Source organism: Marmota marmota, unplaced genomic scaffold, assembly GCF_001458135.2.
Source record: "Marmota marmota marmota unplaced genomic scaffold, marMar, whole genome shotgun sequence".
NCBI lineage: Eukaryota > Metazoa > Chordata > Mammalia > Rodentia > Sciuridae > Marmota > Marmota marmota.
Window position 1 is genome coordinate 12,357,998 of NW_025999853.1, and position 26,300 is coordinate 12,384,297.

Here is a 26,300-nt window from a genome sequence, read left to right on the forward strand (position 1 = left end):
GGGGAGGGGGGAGGGTGGAGGATGGGAAAGGCAGCGGAGCACAACAGACACTAGGATGGCAATTTGTAAATCAATGGATGTGTAACTGATGTGATTCTGCAATCTGTGTATGGGGTGAAGGTGGGAGTTCATAACCCACTTGAATCAAAGTGTGGAATATGATATATCAAGAAATTTGTAATGTTTTGAACAACCCACAATAAAAAATTTAAAAAAAAAAAAAAAAAATTCTCTCCCTTGAGCCACAGCAACTTGGAAGAGAAATGGCAACATGATATGATGAATATAAAGAGCATTAATTTTGGAGTCAGAATTTGTATTCATATCCTGACTGTATCACTGCTCTGACAAATTCCTTACATTTCCTGAGCCTCAATTTATTCATTTCTAAAGTGGAGATAATTACTAACCTTGTAATGTTGAAATAGTGAGGTAAACAAGACAATTCATTTTATACATCATCTGATGAGTGTGTTCCCTTCCCAGCTGACGCAAGACTTTCCCTATTCCCACTAAATTTCTTCCTGTATTCAGCTAAAACTCTAGATATTTTTTTCATACCATTGGCAAAGCCACTGTCTTCCCCATCTCCAAATTGCACAATTGATTTCTTTTGGAACCTTAATGTAGGACATTACATTTGTCCCTGTTAAATTGCATCTTTCTGGAACCATCTTTGCTTCTCAGCCTGTTGAAGGGATTTTGAATTCTGCATTGTGCCTTATTATCGTATTAAATATCCTTCACCATTTTATGTCATTGAAAGATCTGATAAGTGTTCATCTCCTGTCTACTTTGATGCCATTAATAAAAATATTGAAGAGAGCAGGATCCAGGGGCAGAGCCTCTGGCATTCAATCAGTGGTCCCCCTATAGGTTGTGACAGAGCCATTCATCAAGCTTCTTGGGTATAGATGTACAACCAGCTGCAAATCCACTTAATTTTTCACTCATAGAGCCCACCATCTTACAGATAATGAAAGATTTCATCAAGTGCTTTATTGGAATCAAAGACACTACGTCTATGGCATTCTCCTGGTCTGTCAACCTCATACTAATAACCCTGTCAAAAAAAGGAAATTAATATAGTTTGGCAAAAACTTACTTTTAATGAGACCACTGAAGTTAGAAAAGAAGAGTGGCTGATGGCACAGGGATTGTGGGCAGAGGAAAGGCACCCAGACTGCCACTGAGCTGCTTTTGGCTGGTTGTGTGTTATGCTGATGAGCTGACCGTGTTCCAGGGGTGGGCTCAGCTCTCCCAGTTCCAAACACTGAAAGAAGTTAACAATTTTTTAAGACTAATTTTATCCTAGGCACTATGCTAAGTTCTTTGCATATGTCTCATTTAATTCTGAAGATAACACTAAGAAATAAGTATTTTTAAAAATATTTTTTAGTTGATGTACCTTTATTTTTTATTTATTTATATGTGGTGCTAAGAATCCAACCCAGTGCTTCACACATACTAGGCAAGTACTCTGCCACTGAGCCACAACCCCAGCCCCAAGTATTGTTTTTTAACACTATGAATTTGGATGTGTTTAGGTGAGGCCTTAAATAATTGAGCAAAAGTCTTAGAAGTTAGTGGCAGGGCCCAGACTCACATCCAAGTCACACCAAGCCCTGCTCTTAATCACTGTGCCCTCCGGAGCGGATCCTGTGCCTAAGGGGTGTTGATTTAATTTAATTGAGGATAGATCAGCATACTAAGATTTCCAGTCTGTTAATGTATGCTGGGAAGGATTTACTCACTGACCAAGTACTCCACCACCACCCACATCTTCAACACACGCTTTCCCAGTGTCCAGGTGGGAAATCACCCTAAAAGCTGACTCAGTGATTGCTGCTTCCTGACCCCAATAGCACTGTAGGAAATGAGATTTTAAGAGTTGTTTTGTTGGGATCAATACAAGCCCTAATGAAATAACCCCTGCCTTGTGGCAGAGAGAACCTCACAAGTGGTCAGGGAATTTGCTTACTTCAGATGCAGTCTTTCTTTCCAGGGACACTGCCAAAGCTAGGCATTCTAATTCTCTTTTATCCATTGTTTCATTGACTGGATCTGCCCACTCCCACCCCACCTTGCTCCACTTTCCCACCCTGACACATACCTTTGTGTAACTGGGTTTCAGTGTCACTGATTAAACTGTAGTCAGATCTCCAGCCTATTCCTTGGCTTTTTTCTGGGCCAGGAAGTCATTATGACTCCATTTGCTCTGTTGAATGTGATTCATTTAGTCCCTAGAATGCAACCTTATTCTAGATCTTAAGGGTCACCCCATTATCATCACCTGTTCCCCCTACAGAAAGAACCCATGTTGGCACTCAGTGATGACTACACTCTTTTTAAACATTCACAAGCCATTTGTTCTAAGTCCTTAGGAAGTATTAGCATTTTTACCAAAGTGTCATGGCCAAGAGAATTAAGACAACAAAAATGCACCCTTATAGGAAGCCAGTACTAATTCATTGTGTACACAGACAGCGAATATGTTAGTCATCCATTAGAACTATGCTCTTAAAACAAAGTGACCCTGTAGGTCACATTTCCCTGGAGATGCACTGGATATCTGACACCGGGTACATTTCAGGAGAACAGAGATCTCTCTGGAACAACCTGAATTATAGCCTTCGGGAATGACCTAATTTATACCATACCTTCTGAGCACTAAATGCCTTCTCCCCACATTCTCCTTTTTTAAAACAGCTTTACTAATAGTAACATAATTATAGATCATTATCATTGCCCATTCTTCAGCATATAGTTCAATAAGTTTTAGTTTATACTGCTGTCCAGCCATCAACACAATACAATTTTAGAACAATTTCATCACTCCAAAAAATTCCTCACATCCATTGTAATCAGTCCCTGCTCCCATTCCTACCCTAGGGAACTATAGGTCTGTTTATATAGTTTTATATTTTTTAGAAATATATAAATGAAATCATACAATACAAAGTCCTATGTGTTTAGCTTCTTGACTTAGCATAAGGTCAACCCATGCTGTAGCACATACCTGTAGTCTATTCCTTTTTATTGATAAGCTATAGGCCATTGCATGAATATGCCATGTTTTACTAAGCTCTTCACCAGGTCATGGGACATAGGATTGCTTCAGATTTTCAGCTCTTGTGAGTAATGCTTTTTAAACATTCATGAATAACTCTTTGTGTGGACATACGTTCTCATTCCTCTTGGATGGCTTGTGAGGAGTGTGGACTTGGCTGGGTTGTATTTTCAGAAACTGAGCCATATTTTCAAGAGACTGGCAGTTTTCCAAAACCAGCTCTACCACTTTATATTCCAACCTGAAATACAGGGCTCAAGTGCGTCTCCGTCTTCACCACCACTTGGCATTATCTGCCTTTCTATTTTAGTCATTCTAACGGCTGTAGAGTGATTCCCAGTTTTATTCTGCATGCAGCTCTCCAGGAGATAAGCAAGGGGGACAGTGGAAGGGCTGGAGGTGGTGACAGTGGAAGAAAAGGGATGACCTGTCACTGTCACCTTCTGTTCCTTCTCATGTTGAAACTATGCTTAGGACAAACATCATCTACTTTCCTTATAAGGAGATTTTTTAAGCCCTTAACATCCTTTTTCTCAGCATTAAGGGCTGAAGTACAGTGGACACCCCATTCTAAAGTGCTGTAGTATAGCTCGGCTTCATAAAATCCATGGATGCTTTTTAAAAACCTGAATTTTAGCTAGTTTTAGATAGATTTTTATCTACTCCCACATCCAATTCTTTCATCAGAGCCGCTGACAGGAAACAAAATTGACTGGATTGAATTCATTGCCTCTGAGTATCCTCTGATGGAGGGTGTTATATGACATTAAAGTAGCTATACAGCAAGAAGAGAGGAGCAGTGACAGAGCAGAAAAGACCATTTATAATCCAAAAATTGAATAACCAGACCCTCACTTAGCTAGTATTGTCTCTTGCAATTCAGTTTGTCTTATCTCTCTTTACAGGTACGGGTATATTTTAGTTAGCTTTTTGTCACTGCAACCAAAATACCTGACAAGAACAACTTAGAGGAGAGAAAGTTTATTTGGAGTACATGGTTTCAGAAGTCTCAATCCATAGACAACCAACTCCATTGCTTTACTCTGGGCCCAACATGAGGCAGAACATCATGCAAGAAGGGCCCAGGGGAGGAAAACTGCTCGGCTCCTTGTGGGGTCAGGAAGTGCAGGGAGGGTGGGGGACAGGGAAAGTGAACCCTCAGGACATGCCCTCCAGTGACCCCCCCACCTCCAGCCATGCCCCACTTGCCTACAGTTGCCCCCCCCCAGTCCATTTAAAGTAGGATGGATTAGGTTATAGCTCTCATAATCCAATCATTTTATCTCTGAATATTCCTGCATTAACACTGGAGCTTTTGGGGGACACTTCCTTTCCAAACCACAACAGGATAGACTCACATATATATTTCAGCTTACTTTATACTTATAGAAATATGCTAATGATGAATTTTGATAACTGTCATTTCATTTACAATACTGAGATCATCAGTCATACAATATAATTGATCATAAATTTTATGATCTCAAAAGTTGAAAGAAAATAATTTGGAAAATTATTTTACAGCTGAAAAAATCTTGCATGGTTAGCAAAATATAAACAAAAAGTGGTCTCTATAGTTTTTAAGATGCAAAGCATTTTTATGTACTACTAAAATTGCAGTCTTCAGATGCTATTTGCACATCATCACGTCTCCAAGAATAACTTCAGATGTGGGATATTGCACGTATTTTCCATTTTATTTTATAACAAATTATTCCTTCAGTAATCCCAATGATTGGATTTTTGAGAAATGCAAATGAAATTTCTCCTATGAAAACCCAATTTCCAGCAAGATATACTTAAAAGTAACTTACAGGGAAATTGATTGGTTGGGTTTTTGTGTCTTTTTTTTAATCTTCTAGAGCAATGTTTATGTGAAAATATAATCAGAAAATTAGTACCTTTATCAAGAGGTAATTCAGAGAGCTTTACAAGTAAGCTTAAGATTCTCATTGATTACAAAAGAAGGCTTTGTGCCTCCAGAACCCTTAAATACGCAGAGGCAATTATGCCATTAAGGTCTCTCTTCCATGCAAAGATTATCTCATTTCCTCACAATTAGTATTTCCTGTTTATTGAGACAGACTGTATTAGAAACATATATTTCCCCTCCTTACTCTTCCTCACTATCCTTTGCTTTCTCTGAAGATATAGAATTTGGAACCTCTTTTACTTCCTATAGGTTAATATAATTGTATTTTGTTGGCATCTATGATACAAACTGTTATTTGCTGATTACCTTATAGCCATTACTTTGAAAAGTAATTAGAGAAAGAAAAGAAGATTTGGAAAAAAGTCAGAAAGATTTTTTTAGATGAAGGAGTAGAGGTAAAGAGGAATTAGAATTGGTGAGAGGTAAGGAAGACTTATATCACCTGTGGCAAGACTGTGTGTAGAGGTAAAGGTGCTGAAGTTCAGAAGGAGCAGAAAATTCCTGAGAGTGGCAAGGGAAATAAATAAGATATGGGAATCCTTTCCCTTCCCTTCTTGCCTTTCAGAGACATCTCCCTGCTTCATCTGTCCACCTTGAAAGGGCTCAGGGCTGAGATGTCAGGGGTGACCTCCTAAGTGTGCTGTGCACTAGATGCTAAGAGGGACCCTAGAATGCAAGGGTACTGTATCTGACTTCCCAGAGCGTAGGGTCAGGTAAAACACACACACGTAAAAGGAACGCTAGCTGTATATGCCAGATGGATCAAAAGTGTTGATAGCAGCTACAATACTAGAGAAGTTCAGAGAAAGAGGTTGATGGAATTTAAGTTGAGAGAGGAAAGCTTTGGGTGGATCTTGATTTCATCTTATAAGATTCTGATGAGAGGGAGAGCAAGGACCTTCTAGAATATGAAGAGATGTGCATGTGTGGGGCAAAGAGATCATAAGAGAGAGGGCTGGAGGTGTGAAAAGCATAGTTTTTTTATTTAAAACCTACTCAGAGACATCCATAATAGCACATTTAAGTAGCAAAGATAATATCCAAAATATTGCTAATAGGGTTATTCAAGGACAGGATAAGAAAGTTTTAAGTTTCTATTATACTTCAAGAGAAATATATACTGCTAGAAATTATAAATTTATAGGGTGGCTTCCTAGTCATTCTCATTTAATCCTCAGGAATCCTTTTTAGACTGGGAAGGCTGTGTAGGCATGAATATTTAGGTAGATAGATGGATGAAAGAGAAAAAGGGAGAACACACACACACTTTTTTTTTTCGTTTTCATAGCTCACAACTTGCTTAACATAGTGGCTGTGTATGAAAGACATCCAGTAATTATTTGTTGAATGAGAGTATTACTGTTCCCTTTATATCACAATTCCAAGGTAGAAGGAAAGAGAAAGAACCAAACATCATGACTCTGCTCCTGAGGTCCTCCCCTTCACCATACTGTTCCAGACATGGATTATTGTATCTCAATAAATGAGAGAAAAATGTCATAATCAAAACTTGGATGAAAGTTCAAATGAGAATCTCTGGAATTGTAGAATTGAGATAGGATGACCTACAGGTACATATGCCTTGAATCTCAGGTGGAAAGTGTTTAGGAATTATTATTGGGAAAGGAGAGAGCTTTCATATTTAATTGCAATTATAATTCAATAGATGAGAACAAATCTTCTGGTGGAACAGACCAGAACTTCCATTCTTGCTATTTAAGAACACCAGAGCTCCTGGGAACACTACAGTTTTGTTAGAAGAGGCTACCCTGAAGTCAGAGGAGCACTATGGACTTAAATGGGAGCTGCTCTCTTTAGTTGGCAAATATCTAGAAAGGAAAAGGGGAATCATCTAACCTCCCAGAATGGAAGGGGGTTTCAAATGCAGTACAAAGTTCTTTCCTCCCCTCCTTAAATAAAAGTCCAGAAATAAAAAGGATTCAGTCCCATGACAGTGATAACTAAACTCGCTGTGCGCTCACCACTGCTGCATGTGTGATCTCTGGAGAATTCCAGCTACATTTGCTATTTCACATCTGTCAGCTAAATCTGAATCCCAAAATATAACAAATGCAAAATGTGACACTGAGGAACATTATGTGGATTTGTGATTTTCCCCAAAGGACTTAGTCCAGCCGGCAATAAATGGATTGAGATTTCATGCAGAACATGGAGACAGACGGTCGCTACATGACTTTTCTTCGTGACTCGACATGCATTCTTGCAGTTTCATTAGTGTTTTCCATATTGTGGCTACTGAAAATGACAGTGAAAATGGAAATTGTAGGATAACAGGATCTTTTAAAGCATGTGGAACAGTCTATAAACAAAAAAGAAGCACAAACTATATTTCCAACAATAAAGGAAAAAAAATTATGAAATGCTTCTCTGAAGCAATATTGTATGGGGTTACTTAAAATGTCTACTCAGTTGTGTATGAAGAAGAGTTCTCTAGTTTTAATATTAAGTGAAAAAAAATTGAGGTAAAAATTATACATACAATATGGCCACCACAAAACATAACCACAAGGGAAAAATGAAAGAAAATATAACCAAATGTTAATAGCTTATGGATAACTTGTTGTCTTGTTTTTCTCTGTATTTTATAAAGTACCTGCAATGGGAAAGCAATATTGTTATAATCAAAATGTTGCTCAATTTCTAAAAAAGAAAAAAATGTTTAATTTACAGCATATTAAATTCATTCAACATGTTTAATTTATATCACATTAAATTTAAAAAGAAAAAGAAAAAAGTCTAAGTGTGCTGACTTTCAACTTTTCTAGGACATGTATTCTGAGGTGAGATGTTCAGTGCACAGTCATGTCATGATATTTTCTGTCAGAATTCCCACAAATAAACCCAGACACATAAATGACAGTGACATAATATTATAGCATTGTCACTCAGCACAAATAGTTTCCTACTGCCCAGATTTGCAGTGGGGTGTCTGAAGTTGTCCTAATTAACACTGGAGAAAATTCCTGGAGGCCCCTGTTGTTTCAATAACATGTTTTGCCTCTGACCCACATTTCCCCTATGATAGTTGTAACAAAAACCATTTTGAAAACATGCAGGGGGCTGGGGATGTAGTTCAGTGGTTGAGCACTTGCTTTGCATGCGTGAGACAGTGGACTCGAGCCTCAGCACCACAAATAAATAAATAAAGATATGTGTCCATCTACAACTAAAAAAGAAAAAAGAAAGAAAGAAAAATTTTAAAACCCAAAACATGCAGGACTGAGGCTGTAGCTCAGTGGCAGAGCACTTGCCTAGCATGTATGATGCACTGAATTCAATCCTTAGCACCACATAAAAATAAATAAAGGCATTCTGTCCATCTACAACTACAAAAAAAAATTGAAAAAAAAAACATGAAGGGCTGGGATTGTGGCTCAGCAGTAGAGTGCTTACCTAGCATGAGTGAGACTCTGGGTGTGATTCTCAGCACCACATATAAATAGAAATGTTTGTTTCTTATGTACTAGAACTCTGCAGTTGGAACCATATTCTTATGCTCACATATATAGTTATTTTTTCTTAGTTAATGGTTTGACTCTGCAGCTATCCACTCATACTCCTCGATATCATTAGCTCTGTTAGTCAGGTTTCCCTTCTGAATCCTCCAACTAATTTGTGGCAGAAAGTCAGTATTGTTTTTTGCATTGAAATGAATAACCTCGATTTCTTAAAATAACTAAATTCCAAATATATTATTATTACTTTATCCTTTGTACCCACTGGGTTCCTTGTGCATTCCCTTGTTAACTTGTATCCAAGCAGTAATGAGAACGCTACAGAATTCTCCTTTACCACAGTAACTGTTGCTTTGGGTCTTTTGTTGAAAACCAAAGGTTTACAGGTGATTGGTCGTGGTGCCTGGAGCAGTAGGATCCCACTGCTTTAGAATCCTCATTAAAAAGATCATCAGAAGTTGAGCTATTCTCACTCAAGGAAAACCTGGTTGCCTTTGGACTTGACTGTTCCATAATGACTGGCTTTCTTTGGAATATTCTCTGTGATACTATGTGGCAAATTGGATTTCTCATTGCTAGTGTGGGAGTTTCAAAGCCAAATGTTACCTTCTCTATTGTTCCAGTATTAGCCAACTTGCATGAAATCTTCAGTGGAAAAGGTTTCCTGTTCCTGGTCAATATATGTATTTTCACAGAGAATTCTGTGACACTTAAAATGTGCACCCTTCACAAAGTGCTTGGTCCAGCTAATGGACTCTGAGGGTGCATGGTAATCTTGACCCACAAAAATGAGGACTTGTTCCTCATTTAGGTCTTTTGACCTAAAACTTGAAGACTGCTATGAACCTTATGCAAAACTGAATTATTTCAATGATTTCAGATGGCTGAGACCCAATAGAAACATTTTAAACATGATCACTCAAAATAAGAGGCACCATCCTAAGAAGCGTGATAGTTGCATAAGCAATGGTGTAGCTAAGGTCCCAAGGTGTAGAGGTGAAGAGCAAGAGGAGCATGTCCAGTGGCAAAGAGCAGGCTCAGAGTCAGGTACAAATCACAGCCATGGTGCCTCTTGGTAATGTGATCTTAGACAAGTTACTCTGCATCTCTGAGTTTCAGGTTTTGAAGCTCTCAAATGCAGATGATAATGTTATATTAAGGAAAAAATGAAATATTAATACATGTATAATGCCTAGCACAACTATAATATGGAACTAGAACATAGCAAATGTTCAGTGCATGGGAGTTATTGTCCACTATCTTCTGTGAGATGAATGAGGTCATTTCTGATAAACAGAAAAAAAGGAGCATTACCCACTGTTCTTAATATAACTTATCAGTCTATGTTAATTTACTACCATTTTATCTACCCACTCTCTCCTTGGTTGTTGAATAGGAGGCAGCAGTGGAGCACCAGTACAGAGGGGGGAGCACCTCACTTTCCCTCCCATTAGAGATTAAACAGTGTGGTTGAGACCTTTTAAAGTAGGTCTAATATCAAACTAGGAGCTAGAAATCAAACACATTCCTACCAGGATAAGCTACTTTAATGAGAGATCTTCCAAGGCTACCCAGATCTCTTTATGTAAAGCACCAGCTTATTTTTTGACATGATTAACTTTATGAAAACGACCAAGTCCTCATTTTTGTGGGTCAAGATTACCAGGCACCCTCAGAGTCCATTAGCTGGATCAAGCACTCTGTGAAGGGTGCAAATTTTAAGTGCTTTCTATTCTCACAACCTTATTCTCCATCTTCCCAACACTGGATACTGCCATTAAAATTTCCTCATACTCTAGATGAGAAAACCGAGATCAAAGGAGTCACTTGCCCAAAATTGAGCTGTGGAAGAATAAATGAAAAGCAACAACAGGGGTTGCATCAGCTCAATTTTACCAGTTGTTTGTTTTTTAGTGCCAGTTTGTCAAAATAATTTGGAATGTCTTTATTACAATAACAGTATTTCTTAGCAGGACTCAGGGTCCCAGGGTAGCACCATCAGCACCAGGTCCAGTCACCTCCTGGGAGAAGGCAGTGGGAATTTTATGGGTGGGATTTATATCCAATAGAAGCCTTGGGCGAAGTAATTCAGAATAAGAATAAAAGGGAATCAGAAAACATAGTGTACTTAGACTTGCAAAATACCTTTGAAAAGGTTACTGTTGGATTTTTCTGAGATGGGGGAATACTTTGATCTTGATGCTTAAGCAAAAGAAACAATGCCAGAATGTAAGGGCATTTCTGCGGGTCGTATAAATAATGCTGCCTGCAAGTAATCAGCACTGGGACCACACTTACTTAGCATATTTATAAATCATCTGAAAGGAGTACATAGTGAAATTTCCAGATTTGAAAAAAAAAACAAAAAAACTGCTAAGCTCTTCCAGGTAGTCAAATGCCAAGCCAGTTAATATAAATGCAGAAAGACAATGCAGGGATACGTGAGTGGGCTGAAGGATGGCAGATGGGCTTCTGCGTGGACAACTGTAAAATAAGGAATTTAAGAAGAAATAATTCAAACCATTTCCCAACATTAAAGGGTCTTGAACTATCAGCTATTCCAAAATTAAGAGATTTTATAGTTAGTGTACACCTTTCCCCTAGTTACTCCTACTGCAGCTGAAGAGCCAGACAGAAATTAGGTGTGCTTAGAAAGGACATTTTTAAAGTGGGCATGGAAGGCAGAAAGCGGCCTCCTGCTCAAACATACAGCCATTGGTGCACTTATGCCTGTGATATTGTACACCACGTTTTCAACTAATCTTAGAGTTGTAATAGGGTGGGAGATGGCCCACAGAAAGTCAACTAAAATGATCTGCGGGAAAGAGGAGCTGCTTTGGGGAAACAAATTTGCAAAGATTAGGATTTATCAAATCATAGAAATAAGGTAGATGTAGCCGTTTACCTTGGTTAAGAGGCAGAAGACAGAGGGTGGGTGGAAAAGGCAAAGGCAAAGTGCTGTTTAAAAGCTAAACCAATTTAGTCGGAAAGGCTGACAAATAGGCAAATAAAATTCAAGGTAGCACAGGATACGTGTAAAGAATTGCCTACCCCTGTGCCTTAAAACTTATAAAGAAGGGGAAAAATTACACAATCAGCAATGACTTTGGAAACCATTTACCCAACAAGAGTTGTTCTGTGCCAGGACCTGGGTAGGAAAAGGGTAAACACCTTTTTTTTATGAGTGGATTTACAATATGTTGTTTTAAAAACTCAGGTATATTTAGAGATCTGCCCAAACTTTGCAGTATATACTTTTGAGAAAGATGAGTTTTATAATCAGACAAACTTGATTCAGACAGAGCCAGCATATACTAGCTCTTGGGTGAGCAACTTAACGACTCTGTGCCACAGTTTCCTCATCTGCAAAGTGAGATGCTGGGAGGTTGGGAGGGGTAGTATTTGTAAAGCACCAGAACAAACTGGGGATGGAGGCTCCCTGCAGTTCTCAGTTCCCTTGATGTCTCCTGGACAGGTGCCTTTGCAGTCAGACTAAAAATCTTGTCCCAGAGAGACTCAGTCAAGTAGGCAGTGTTCAATTCTAACTCTGGTGTTGCTGCCTCCATCTTAATTAATATCCATTCTTTCCTATTCATTGAGCTGTTCTTTTGAGCATTGCTTTAGGTTGTGGGAAAGAATAAGGATAAGCATATCCTAGTGCCCTGTTCTCAGGGAGCACACATTGGGAGGGGTTGCACTAAACCTGTAAGTAAAGTTATTTCAAAGAATGATACAAGAAGGTCATAGGGTAGAATACGCTGGGGGCTGGGGGTGAAGCTCTTTGGTGGGCCAGCAGGGAAAGTCCTTTCTGTGGAGATACGTTTGAGCAATGGGAGGATGAGACGTCTCTGGTTATCCCAAAAGCATTCCAGGCAGATGGATGGGCAGGGCTGGAAGCTCCAAGGTGACAATGAATATGGGGTGTTCAAGGCATGGTTCTCAGGCCTGCATAACAGAGATCCTGAGTGGAGAGGGGGAGGCAAGGACATGGATAGAGACAGAGGGAACCAGACTCCTTTGAGGCCAGGAGAGGGCTCAGATTTTACTCCAAGAGCAATAGGAAACCATTGGAAAGCTTTCAGCTGGTTAGTGGTAAGAGTTTGTATTTCCGAAGGGTCTCAAGGCTGCTGTGTAAAACGGGACTCTGGGCAGCAGGAATCCAAGGAGAACCCTCACTGCTTCTTCTTTCCACCCAGACCTGCTGGCTGCTACTCTTTCCTACCTTTCTGGACCTGAGTGTCCCTCTGCCTTCACACTCCATCCCTCACAGGGGAAGAGGGCTAACTTTGCACAAATCTTTTTGCACTCCTCATGTTTTAAGACATATAAAAATGATTTCTTTTTCTCAAATGAAATAGTTAACCCAAATACATGTTGTTTCAGGTTTTAAAAATCAATTTGATTGGCCACAGGAAACGCATTTTGGCATCTCTGGGAGACAGGCTGCACGACGATCCTCCACAGAAGCCCCCTCGGTCCATCACCCTCAGGGTAAGTGCCGCCATGTTCATTTTGTTCTCTTCCCCTCCCCCCAATAATTATTTTGTGCAATAAAATGACTGAAGCAATAGATCAAGAAATATAGGCTGTTTTCTACGTAGCTTATCTGTATAAAAAAACAATCTTCCTTTAAAACAGGATTTGTCTTTCTCAGTTCCTTAAATATATGTTTTAGAGATTTAGACATTTATCTATAATGGAATTCAGTCTGTCAAACCACGCCTCTAAAGAACCACACCTGTATCCCACATTCCCATCTACACCAAGAGAGAGGAAATGAGTTTTCTGTGAGACTCCTCAAGCCCACAGAAAGGAAATCGATCAAGGACCACAGTTAAGTAAAGATCAATTTAAATTTAACCTCAGGGTCTTCTGTTTTCAAGAAGTGAAGATTGGCCATTTTTACTCACTTCAAAAATTAAGAATAGAGAATCCAAAACGTTATTTCATAAATCATATGTATCCCTTTCAGCTACATTTTAGAATTATGGGGTAGAAAACCCAGAGAGAAACCCAGAAGGTAAAGTGGAAGGGCAAGGAGGACAAGAAGGAAGGGGTAGAGAGAGATGATTCCAAGCAAATGGCCGTGGCAGGGAGTCGCCGCCAGCTGCTGGTTTCATGAACCCTACAGATCGTTTCTAAAATTCATCAAAAAAGCCAAGATCTCTCTGGCAAGTGAGAGAGTCCCCACTTGATTCTCTGTGTTTAGTCTGGCACTTGCTCGCTTCTGATTCCCTTCCTGCAGGTATCAGAAAAAGTAGCCATAACAAGCTGAACAGAAGCGTGGCCCTTAGACATAACTGCCCGTGTGAACCGCCTCTTATGAACTGCAGCAAACCGCAAGCGAGCGGCAGGGCGGCCGAGGGTCAGGCAGGGCAGGAGCCGTTAAGATGTTAAGTGTGACTGCGCTTTGAAGAAGAAGAAAACATACAGAGTTTTCGAGGGATGCAAGAGAATTGTCTTCAGGAGGGAGCCAGGAGGAAAAGCCATCACTTGGGGAGCTGGGATATACTCCTTAAGGACTTGGGAACAGTGAAAGTAGAAATAGGACTCATTTTTCCCCTTCCAGAAGAGGAGCCTCCTGTAAACTGGGTAGAGGGTGATGAAGCTAGAAAGGGCTTATCCACCCGCCCTGCCCTCCGTTTGCTACATGGAAGGGGAGGAAGCCATAGGCACCATCAGTGTGGTCATGCTGAACTCCCAGCTACACACTCTGCTCCCTGGCCTTTCCCTTTTAGCCTCTTGCTCTGACTCCCCAGAATAGACTTAAGGGAACAGCAAACTGATCAAAGACAGAGATTCCCAAGCAAAAGTTTAGGACCTAAATCTGGGCAGGGAGGTCCATAACATGTCAGGGAGAAGTGGTCTACAGATTAGGCATGATCCCAGTCCTCTTCTTACCTGCCAACGCTAGAGCCCAACCTACTGCCTCCCCTTGCCTTACACCTGGCCAGTTTCCAGCTTGAATTGTCTTTGCCATTGAAAAGTATCCTCTGTCATATATGCATTGCTCTGCAGTCTGTATGTCGTGTGACATGCTGTGTTGCCATTGTGTCCTCTTCCCGGTCCTGTTGTCAGACCACTCTTTGGTGGAGGATCAAAACCCATTGGGTCCCACTTTAGCTTCTCATCATGGCACCTACCATGGTGAAGACACACTCCTGCAGTTCCCTTGTAAACACATGTGATAGTGTGCCGGGTGCCTGGCAGAGGTGGGCCTCCCTCCTGAGGTCATCCATGGTGCTGGTTTAAGAAAACAGAGCCTTATTCTTTGTACTTTAAACTTTTGACCGGAAATACTAGTGAGGGGTAATATTGACTTGATAATGCCATTAATAAAATAAACAGTGAAATATCATCCATTCCTTTCAGTTGATTTAAAAAATGACTCCCCACCCCCCACAGTTTGTCTTGTCAGTATTTCGCAGTTTTGAAACCAAAGGTGAGCCACAAAAACATGGTATTTATTTCATGATGTATTTCCATTCAGGAACCCAGTGGTAATCACACTCCTCCTCAGTTGTCTCCATCACTTAGCCAAAGCACTTACACCACTGGTGGCTCCCTAGACGTTCCTCACATTATCATGCAGGGCGATGCAAGGAGGAGAAGAAATGAAAACTACTTTGATGATATTCCCCGATCAAAACTGGAGAGGCAGATGGCCCAGGTAAGGTGTTCAAAAGCCTCTGTGATGTTTTGCTTTCACCTGTACCAGGTAATGCACTCAAATATTGAACAGTAGCTTATAATGGATGCCTCTTGTCCATGCCTAACTGGAATTTTACCATTTTATAAAGTGTCCTTCATTCCCTGCTCTCTTGAACTAGCCTGGAACAGAGTTTTCCAAGAGAGGAATGTATATACATATCATTGTTATTCATTCCTACTGAACAAATCATGCCTGATGTCATTGCACCCCCAAGTCTTTGCTCTAAAGGGAATAATAGTGTGTCAGAATCCAGTCATCATAAAAATGGGTAATAAAACTCTAAATTTTAAAATGTTGTTTGGTCGGATAATAGGGCAGAAGTTGGAGAGGGGACTAACTCCATATAATGTTAATTTCCTCCCAAGCTGACATGTTTTTATAGACTTGTGCTACTGGGACTAGTGGCATTATCTCCGTCACCTTGAATAGTTGATATTGATAGTGCTGCCTGACACAGATGATTGAAAAGAGGGCTCTGTCACTTTTAGACCTTTCCTCAGAAGATTCAGTAGCCATAGCTAAACAGTGGTTCTGTTCTGAAGGTACATTAGAGGGTTAGCTATCTTTGCAGCTTTGCCCTGCGATTCAATGATCTGATGTATCGACAATTATTGGCAGAACCAACTCTTTTCATCCTCATTCTAAGTTCAAAATGATGTGCTCAGAGTCTCTTTCTGCCTCCCACACCTGAGATGAGAATCTCGAGGTGAAAATTTGACTGTAATTGCTTTGCCTTGGTTGTTAAAGATTTTTCTCAACTGTTTGGTGAGATTCTGTTTTTAAAAAGCTTTTGATAAACATTCCGCACTGCAGCTCACAAAAGAAAAATGTGAAGAGAATGTTCTAGAAACCATGGCTATTTTGCCTGTAAATGCCTTGGAGAGAGAGGAACTGGAATACTGTCTCCTTTCCACTCTCAATATTGAATCATTCTCAGGGAGTGGCATTGTTGGGATTATGGATAATTTTTTATTGAAGGGAGATGGAAAATATAGGACAAATAAGAAAAGAATAATTCTCCCAATTTCTGTTGTTATGTATTGTCTTTAAATCTTTATTATGTTTTCAATGAAGTTCTTTTAAATAAGGAGTAGGAAAGCTTTCCCCCCAGGCTATTCGTTCTTTTTCTGCTATTTGTTAGTATTTGTGGATCACATACATGGTTCAGTATCTTCAGTGACAGCATTTCAGGGACTCAGCTTATTTTAACCTTGAACCATATTGTCTTCATGTATTAGTTCAAACCTGGACTTTCCTGAGCCCTCGTCTTCCCTGGGGAAAGCAGTATCATTGTTTAATGAGCATTAGCTATTATTGTCTGTGTCAGCTTCAGTGACAGAATTACCTGTCTCAGCTGCTCCTATAATTTATGAAATTACTCCACATAGGGCAGGTTTTTTTTTCCCAAAGAAGAATTAATTATTCTTCTGCCTGTGTCTGAACACACAGAGATAATCTATCAGGATTGCTCCTTTAATTTCTTCCAGAGGTTCCCAAGCAGGGACAGGGGTACTTTCTGAACAGCCCAAATCTTAGTCCTAACACTGCAATCATAAATGCATCCCTTTTAGCAGTTGTCTTACCTTCAGAAAATTGAATGAACTTTCATCTGCCCAGGTAAAAAAAGCAAAAAGCGGAGTGAGATAAGCAGGCTGATGTGATGCAGTGAGCTGTATCGCAGCTGCGTGTGTGCTTGTTTACACGGAGCCAGCTAACTAGGGTCGAATGACTGATGCAGACATGGGCTCCATCAGCAACCAAGAGCTTATTAGAAGCTTTCTAAAATCCTGCAGTTCAATACAGCACTTTAGCTGCAGAGGAAATAGGAGATGGCACTACAGGAATCTGATCAATAAGAAAAAAGGATTCTGGGATCTTTAGATTGTGTTAATTGCAGTTTTTAAATTTGTTTTGAGAATGTCCTTACTCTGACAAAGCAAAAAACCATGGAGAAATGAATTTATCCCTCTTAAAAACAGTGTCATTTCAAAGCTTTAACCTGTCAAAACATGGAACACTCGGTCATTTTGTTGTTGAACAGCTGTATTCATGCGACTTTTCAACCTCGCAAGCACTCAGTTGATGTTTTTTCTTATTTTCTTTATTCTTCTAATAATTTTTTAAATCATTTGCTTTTTAATCATCTGAAATATTGGCTCTAGACCATGTTTTTCCCTGGAGTTATATGTTAAACCAATAAAGTTGTGTCTTCCTAAAGACCTGAATTAGCAATTAAAATCCCCATAAGCATGCAGCTCCCTAGTTACACCTCCTCCCAACCAGAGCTGTGTCTGTGGCTTCTCTCCAGAGGTTGCTCCCAAGAGGCTTACTGTAGCTTGGTTAATGCTTGCCTAATCCACCTCTATTTCCCACTAAAATGCAGAAGTCCACCTTCAGGCTTGCTTTCTTACCTGCTAAAAGAAAGAAGAACTCAGTTAAGAGAAAAATCAGCAGGACAGACTGATGTTCTTGGAAACCCTTCCGCTTCTGCAGGTTCAGCTGAGCTTGCCCTGGAGTGGTTTGGAATTCTAATCCTCGGCCAGAACCCCTCAGCTCCTGGTGGCGGTGGTAACCCACAGGAGTTTTGCCTTATGAAGGTCTACTTCACAGATGTTTGGGGGTGCTTTACTTAAGTGAGAAAACAATGCTGAAAGTTCATCAGTTTAATGTCCATTCTACCTGTTAAGTTTATTTGTTAGCAAATACTTAAAATGTTTTCCCCTATTCATGATAATTATTATTCAGTGTTGTTTAACTGCTTGTTTTTAGTGTGAACCAATATTTAAAATACCTGTCTTGGAATACAGGAGATTTGCTAATATTTGACTGTCATTTGCTTTTGTTCTGGTATAAGCAATATTCAGGAGTTGTCTTAAGAAACAAAACTGAGCTCAATGCTAGTAGCATATTTTCAACCACTGCATGTAATGATGTAGACCTATCTGGACAATAGGCTTCCTACTATGCTGAAAACATAGCTTCTCTGGCCTATAATTCTAAGGTGGTCTCATTAGCCTAAAAGGTTCTGAGGTGCTTCCCCATTCCCCTACCCTAATAAGTGAATATTGCACTCATATTTATATAATTATACCTTAATGTGCATAGTGCTTTTAAATTTCTAGAGTATTTTTGACATCTGTTTATCTCATTTTAGCATGAACAAGGTGTCTTCCACACTGTTGATGTGCACTTAGCACATGGCAGATGAGCATTTAATTCTGGGTTCTGTGGAAATGAGATAGTAAATATAAATATGGGAAAGACACCAGAAGGAAGAAACTATTTTCACTATTTAGAGCTTAATTGCAATCCTTAGAAGTTTCCCTCAATGATGAGAAGTCAAAGGACTCTTCCAATGAATAAAGGAGGGTGATGGAATTAATAAGGTTTAGGGACCAATCCTCCTCCGACCGATGAAAGAAGGAAACAGAGTTTTCAAATGCTGAAGCTTATGACTATTGATAGAAGACTTTGATTTATGGAAATACATATGAAAAAGTGAAATAGTATGTGTATTTTCACAAAGTAGAAAAAACTCCTCAACAATAAGAGAAATACTTATCTTTTTATAAACTTTAGCTTAAATATTAGTGAAAAAAATCCATAATGTTCAAGTTCTTCTGTTTTGAATGCTCTCATTGAGATACCCACAATATTGCCTGGGGCAGTATTTCAGGCCTGCTTAAGGCTTTTTCCAAATTGTGTCTAAATCATTAGAAAGTCAATGCAGTTGGCAGTCTAATATTTCTTCATCTAAACAGTAGCACTTAATAAGTATGACTGGATCAATTACTTAGTTATTTGAAAGCACTTTACATATATTAGTTCTACAAATGTTCATTCTTTTGATATTATTAAAGGAAGAGAGCCATGTGGAAGTGCTGCTATGGCCAGGTCCCTGCCTGGAATTCCACACACAGTGTCTTATTTAATCCTCACAACAGCCCGTGAGGAAGCCGAAGTGGGTGAGTGCTGTGCCTCACAGCAGGTAAATAGTAACTGTGTGACCTGGACCAAGTCGTGTGGTGTCTCCGAACTTCAGTTTTCTTGTCTTTGAAATGTGGATGAGGCCTGCTTCTCAGGTGTGTGTATATCAGATAATGTATGTGAAATCATAATTAAGCTGCAAAGTAATGGACAGATGGGTAGGGAGGTAGGTAAATGACTATAAATTCTAACATACCATCTGTGGGTCCCTAATTCAAAGGTCCCTGACTCATTGCAAGAACAATTGATGCCAAAAGCAAGTGGTCAGATGGCTGTAGCATTCTATAAAGACCATCTTTTTATTCCAGTGTTATCCATACTTAGAATGTATATTGAGAGTGGAATTGGAATATTCCTTTTGATTATCTTAAGTGTGTAAATACGAAGTCCACAATACAGCATACATCATGATACAGAGGGATCAGCCCCAAATACCCTCAAAGCCAGGGATAGCAGAGGATAGAAGGAATCCTCCGTCAATTCAAGTTACACAAGTATGTCCCAAAAAATACCTTATGGTAATAACATGTTACTACTATAACATGGTTACATAAGACAGTGAGAAGGAGAGGAATTTTGCCTTAAATAAAACTTAGAACTTTTTTAAAATACATAAAACACAAAATAGTTAGCTAGAGAAGTATGAATATTCCAGAAAGCCTTGAGGCAAACACCTAGTTCTCTCTAGAAAGTGAAAAGATTGTAATTTATCCTACTCTGTTGGTCCTGAGGAAAAAGGCCTGTTTTTCCTCAAAATTCTACCCATCACTCTGGCATTATGGGAATTTACAGAATGAACCTTCAGAAAATAATACAGCTAGGTTGAAAGGAACAGCATTTAATGAAGTGATTTCCCCCTGAAACTCAACAAGTTTTCTTATTACTGTTAACAGCAGAAAATTTTTCACGTCTGTAAGTTAGTGGCTAGTTTTTAATTTAGATCTTCATCACATAGCTGCCACTTGGAAAGCCTCAGCCTGTCCAAGATTTCCAAATTTTCCTCCATGAGGGTCTAAAGAGCAACTCCTAATATTTAAGCACAGACAGATAAAATATAACCAAAAAAGAAGGTGAAGAATTAACCCAGTAAGCTCTTCCATCAGGAAGTTCCAACTTGACAGCTTGTCGGTTAACAAGCTGATACCCCACCCCAGGGACCATTGGAAATGTTGGTAATATCTTGCCCTGTTTCAAGTCAAGAACTCTAGACCAAAGGTCACCCATGACCAAAGGCATCACACCAAGCAGAAGTGGAAGAGGTGCCCTCGTACTTGGAGCTTAGACCTGAAGTCTGCACACCTTGTTAATTCACATGGTTAGTTCATTGCCTCTTCTCAAAATGCATCCTGCCCTCACTGTGACCATGTAGGGATTAGGAAGTTCAGTACAATTAGTGTATTATAAATCTTGTACATCACCCTTAAATAAATAATCAGAAGAAATGAGAAAGCTGCTCGGATGGATTCTTCTTAGGTTTTGATACTCATCTTCCAAGTCTGGATTCTTCTGTTTTCTGTCAAGTCCCCCAAGGAAGCAAATGAGATGGCTGGGATTTGTCCTGACAGATCCCAGTCGGACCTAAACAGCTCAAGTTCTTTTGCTAGGAAAGCTCTGATGTTGCCACCTTCCATCCAAGTGCTGGGGCTTGATCCAGGTGACTGCTTCCAATTAAAACATGACTGTGTGTGTGTGTGTGTGTGTGTGTGAATCAATACAAGAGAGTCTATCTTCAACTGAATAAATAAGAAAGATGACAATATATGAAAGCCTATTTCAGTGGACTTGACCTTGTGATTTTTAGCAGTGCCTTCGGCCTGCTGACATTGAGCAGCTTGTTCTCAAAGAAGCACACCAGGCTATTTTTCCGCTTGTTAAGTTTTTTGAAAGTTCTTCATTACATTCAGTCCAGTTCTTGAGTCCACAGGTCAGAGTTTTGACTGTTATGATCTGACCTTGTTAAATTTTAAAGGGTAGAAGAATTCTTTTATTCTCCTTCTCCCTCTTCCTGTTCTTTTTCCAGTGTTGAAGAGGTTTTTTAATGTCTAAAGGAAATAGGGCTGATTGTGCAGTTCTGCCTCCATTAATTCTTTTGGTATATGACTGAAATAAGATATTAGTAGGGACTCTATCTCCAGATGGCTTAAGCAGAGAGAGTGTCACTTCTCTGCAAAGTCCCTGTGGTCTTGGCACTAGGCATTCCCATGCTGCCTTGCTCTCCGCCTTCCCTGTCTCAGCTCTGGGCTCCTATGTATACTCTTCCCAAACAGCCTTTCTCTGCATGTGGGGAGATTCAAGCCCAGTTACTGCTAAGCTTGAACCTGCAAGAAAGACAGCTTACCTGTCCAGTAGCTCCCTCAAAGAACCCCAGGACTGTGTCCTTTCAGTTGAGATCAACCTTGTTTGGATCACTGATCCGTCCCTGAGCTAATGGGGTAGGGGGTTAGGGGGTTAGGGGCAGTCAGGTTGCTGATACCAGAAGTGGGGCTAGTTTCTAAGCAGACAGAAATAGCAATTGTGGGCAACTGAATAAACTCATTTTGACTTTCTAATTATAACAATGTCTAATAGAAAATTGTTCTGTCACATGGGTATTGGTTTCAATTTTTCATATTTAATTTGATGAACTTTTAAGAATGCCCAGATTTGAAGTAATGAGATCAGGGTTAAAAATCTCATCTCTGGTATCTATTACCTCTGTAACCTTGAACAAGCCCCTTAGCTACTCCACTCTTTAGTTTCTCTCTCTCTCTCTCTCTCTCTCTCTCTCTCTCTTTCTCTCTTTCTCTCTCTTTAATGTTTTTTAAATTTTTATTTGTGATTTAATGTTTTTATTAGTACAACATAGTTATATAATTCTCTCTTCTTAAGGTACAATTTTTGCCAACTATGAAGCCATACATTTGAGTTGTTTTTAAGAATTATTATTTTGAGGTAACTTCTAGGTTTCTCCTACATTATGCTTTTTGAACTACAACTGAAAATAAATGCATTTAAAGTAAAAAATCATAGTAGTTATGTTTTACAAAACCATTCTATTTTCTAGCTTGTAATCCCAAACTAATATCTCTCCATGTGGAAACAGTAGTTCTTATGAATGTGAACACTGTCCAGGAAGTTCTTATCCATGCTAATTAGCCTTGGAGCTCTTTGGGAAAGGATTTATGATTTATATCCACACTTGATATTTTTACAATGTAAAGCATCTTTTAGAATTAGTGTATCTGAAAATGTATAATTATATTTTATTTAAAAATATTCGCATTCTATTTTGGTAGAAATGTATATTGGCTACATAGAGGCAAGACCTAACATTTCCTGAGTCATTTTTTATTCCCCTATAATGAGCACTCCATAATGTTTTTCAACCAGATTCCTTTTCATTAGGTAATAGGTACTATAAAACTACAGGGTTCTAGAACATGACAAATTAAACACAATCTGGGAGGTTCTCAAATATTTTAGGGAAATAACTGCCTGGAACAATGGCATATTCCCTAACTAGCTTAGCACTGGTGGTTCATTACTGTCATCCTCAGACCAAGCACTAGTTAGTAGAAACTTCGAATGAGGAAAGTGAGACACAGAGACTTTATGTTGCTTGCCCAAAGCAAGAGCATAGGTATGGGGTCAGGATCAAACCCCAAAAGGTTCCCATGCAATATTTTGAGTTCCTAAAAGAAAATTCTATTAATAATATCTAATATCTTATGTAAATGCAAAATTAGCAGAGAGTGAACCTTCAAGGTAGAACAGATAAGCATTGTATTTGAAGAAAATCCTTAGCTCCTGACATCCAATGTTTTATTCTTTAAAAGTCAGAGATAACAAACAATTGCTTCATGTAAACCTTTGTGAAGTAATGTGATGCCCTTTCTACATAGATCTCTATTTTAATGAGCTTTTAATTCGGAATCACAACAATTGCAGTAACTTACATTTATATTTGTTGTTGGCTAGATTCTTGTGTTCTTCTGTTAAAAGAAAAGCAGAGAATTTTAGGGGGGGTGAAGGGACCTGAAAACATATGTAGTACTATCTCTGAATTGAGGGAAGCCCCTTTCTATCCTTGACAGGCAGCCACACATTTCTGCTTCAGCTTGTCACTAGAAAGTTGGTTCCTCTCTTTTTGAGGCTGTCCCCTCATTGGAAAGTTCGAATTAATACAATTTGTGTCTTATATTAAAATGAAATAAGTAGTCTTTTCAGAACTCTCCTACATAGTTAATGTAATCTGAAACAACAAGGAATAAATGTGCTCCCTTTTGCTGAGAATAGCCCTTTAAAACCAAAAACATTGTGGTATCTTAGTCTCTCTGCATATTAGACATATCAGTTTCTTTTCAATATTATCCTGATAAGTGGGAGCATCCTGATTCCTCAACTCTGGGTATATTTGCTTTGTTGATGTTCATGCTGAACAACATCAGCGTATTATTTAATTCTTGCACAGCTGTTCTTTATGAAAATTTCCCAGCCTTTATGAATGGCCATGAACCATGTTTCTCTTCCCAACCCTCAACAATGTTGGATTTACATTTACATTGTTCCTTTTGAAATAAAACAGTTTCATCAAGTTGTTCGTCTAGTGATCCTATATTCCTAAGACCTTTTTAGACCATAGTTGTCCCTCAGTATATCTGTGATCCTTCCCAGCTATGTACATGCCATTTATAAAACTTACCTCTCAAGTGGCCCTCCCATGCATTGAGTGAAGCTTCAAACAAGGTAGAGCTTAGGAGAAACTCTGTAGGTTTCTAGCAGAGACCTTTTAGATTGACATCATTCAAAATGATTGTTCAGCTAGACTTGTTTTTCTGTATTTTTCTCACAAGGATAAAATAAGGAAGTAGTGGGACCTCAGTAAACATCACTGAATGAATGACTTTGTCTAATCCCTCTTTTTAACCAGAAGCAAGAAACAAATGTTAAACATACAGTTAATAAATGTGCTTAAGTAAAGAAAATGACAGCCTTGATTTGTAAGAAAAGAGCATAATGTATATTTCAAAGAGATGTTACAGAAAAAAACATTACTTTGCAAAAATCTAGTTTCTTTGTAGCAATTCATATTATAATAAAGGTGCTGATCACTGCTTTTCTAAATAAGTTATTAATATTTCTGCTTTTGACTGGTCCTGAAACATTTCTGAATCGGTAGTGATGGCATTCAAATTCTGAAGCAGAACAAGTAAAATGGCCCATGTGGCTATAAACAGTATGATCCCAATTGTCTTAAATTCCCTGCAGTACCTGAAGACAGTGAGCTCTAGTATGTACACACAACTTTCTCTTTTTCCCCGCTCTGCTCTATTTTTTTTCCTGTGAAGAGATTTCATAAATAATTGTGTAATGCCACTTAAGGGTACAACTGTCATGCTAGGGAGTACAGGTTATAGATTCTCCCTACAAATGGAAAGCCAGAATGCTGTCAGTCAGTAGTTTTCTCTACTGGGGCAGCTGAGGGCTTATTTTAAGTGCTATCAAAACCAGAATCAGAGTTAACAAGCAAAGGGAGGGAAGAAGAGGGGTGTGGAGAGGAAGAAGGAGGGGAAAGGGTACAGAAAAAGACCTTCAACTTGAACTGCTGTATTGGAATTTATATCATGCCAGTGGGCTTATAATAGGAACCAATGTGCTCTTTGATTTTTCCCTCTTTGGGATTAATTCTGACACCAGCAATCGTGGGTCATACATGCAGATGTTGTTGGAACTGCTATTGGCCTGACTTTTCCCTTCCAGCAGGTACTTACTGATCCATCCTGGAATCTTCTCGACAGACATAAGGGGAAGGTCACAAGTTGGGAAGGACTGCTCTTCAGAATGGTGGGGAAAGGACAGGAAGCAGCATTTTCTTGGGTCTATCTAGTGTTCTCTGCAAATAAAACAGCTCACCTCTTCTACAGGGGGCCACTAGTGCATTGCTCTCTTTCACTCTTTAGAACTGGAAATAGACACAGACACTGAACTTGGGACGCTGACAGTGCAGCTGAAGAATCTAAATCTCATATAGCTAGTTGTTGGAGGGCATCATGTTCATCTCCAAACTCACTTGAAAGGGGAGAAGCAGGACCATTCAGTCCACAGGTGGGACAGAGGAAATAATCTGATCAGACATTGGCCTGTGGCCTCTGGGTTACCCAGACGAAACAAAAGGTCTGATTTTCTGATTTCCAAGCAGGATTCAGTTAGTGCCTCTGGAAGAAGCACCCGAAGGGCCCTCACTGCTGGGAGGAAGTGTGCATCCAAGGTGTTTGGTGCACTGTTGTCTGACTGTGCTGAATTTGTTTGACTCTATCTTTTGACAGTTCTCATTTCATCTAAGTGTCTGCCCAAGGAGCCGCTGTGTTTGCTGGCTACTGGCCGAGGCATCCTCTGTTGGAGCACCCTTTTTTCTTCTGCCTTTGAAGCTGTTTTGTTTGCTTTTCAAGTGTGTTTTGGTTTTATTTTAGAAGCACTGTCATCTGAGAGAAGGCAGGGGCTTCATTATTCCTTTAGCTCTCATTCTGAACCTTTCATATTTCTTGTTGAATTCTTTCTGGTCAATTTCTCAACACCCTGAAGTGGTGAAAGTATTATGACAAACAGGAGAGAAACAGAGGAAAAGTCTCTTTTTTTCCCAGGGCTATAACAAGGCAGAAAATTTCATCTCTGATAGAATCTGACTGGAGGCCTCTATTCATAAAAATTTCTTTATTAAAATAGCTACACAACAGCCACAGACTCCCGGAAGGTGTCCAGAGCCTAATTTGTATGGTTCAGTAGATGGAGCTGTCATTAGCTTCCTCGATTGGGAGACCCACCATCAGACTCTCAATCCTAGTTCACCACTGACTCTGACAATGAAGAAATGATCAAGTCCATAGCACCTCCTATTCTATGAACATGGATTAAGTGCAAGGCTTGTCCCTACTCACTTTGTGACCCACACCTTGCCTTCTGTAGATGACCAGTAACTCTCTTTGGAGGGATGTCAGGGGGCCAGGGAGATAGGTTCTTATGCTCTAAACTTTTTTCAAGATTTATCCTTGTGCTTGAAGAACAATCCTTTGACAATGTGGAAAGCACAGCCTTGGTTCGAACATAAGATGCTGGGGAAATACATAAATTTTTAAAAAGATGCTG

At 39.4% G+C, this 26,300-nt stretch overlaps 1 protein-coding gene across 18 annotated transcripts in view; it reads left to right on the forward strand.

Moving 5' to 3' along the window:
- Anks1b (ankyrin repeat and sterile alpha motif domain containing 1B) overlaps positions 1-26,300 on the forward strand; it is a 1,073,630-nt gene that overhangs the window by 988,012 nt on the left and 59,318 nt on the right. For 12 of the 18 annotated variants that reach the window (XM_048803345.1, XM_048803363.1, XM_015482887.2 and 9 more), the window contains 2 exons: positions 12,863-12,970; positions 14,970-15,149. In XM_048803345.1, coding sequence (XP_048659302.1) covers positions 12,863-12,970; positions 14,970-15,149 — 288 coding nt within the window. Of the gene's footprint in view, positions 1-12,861; positions 12,971-14,969; positions 15,150-26,300 lie in introns of those variants that run through there. The other 6 variants (XM_048803426.1, XM_048803415.1, XM_048803405.1 and 3 more) reach the window with 3 other exon arrangements.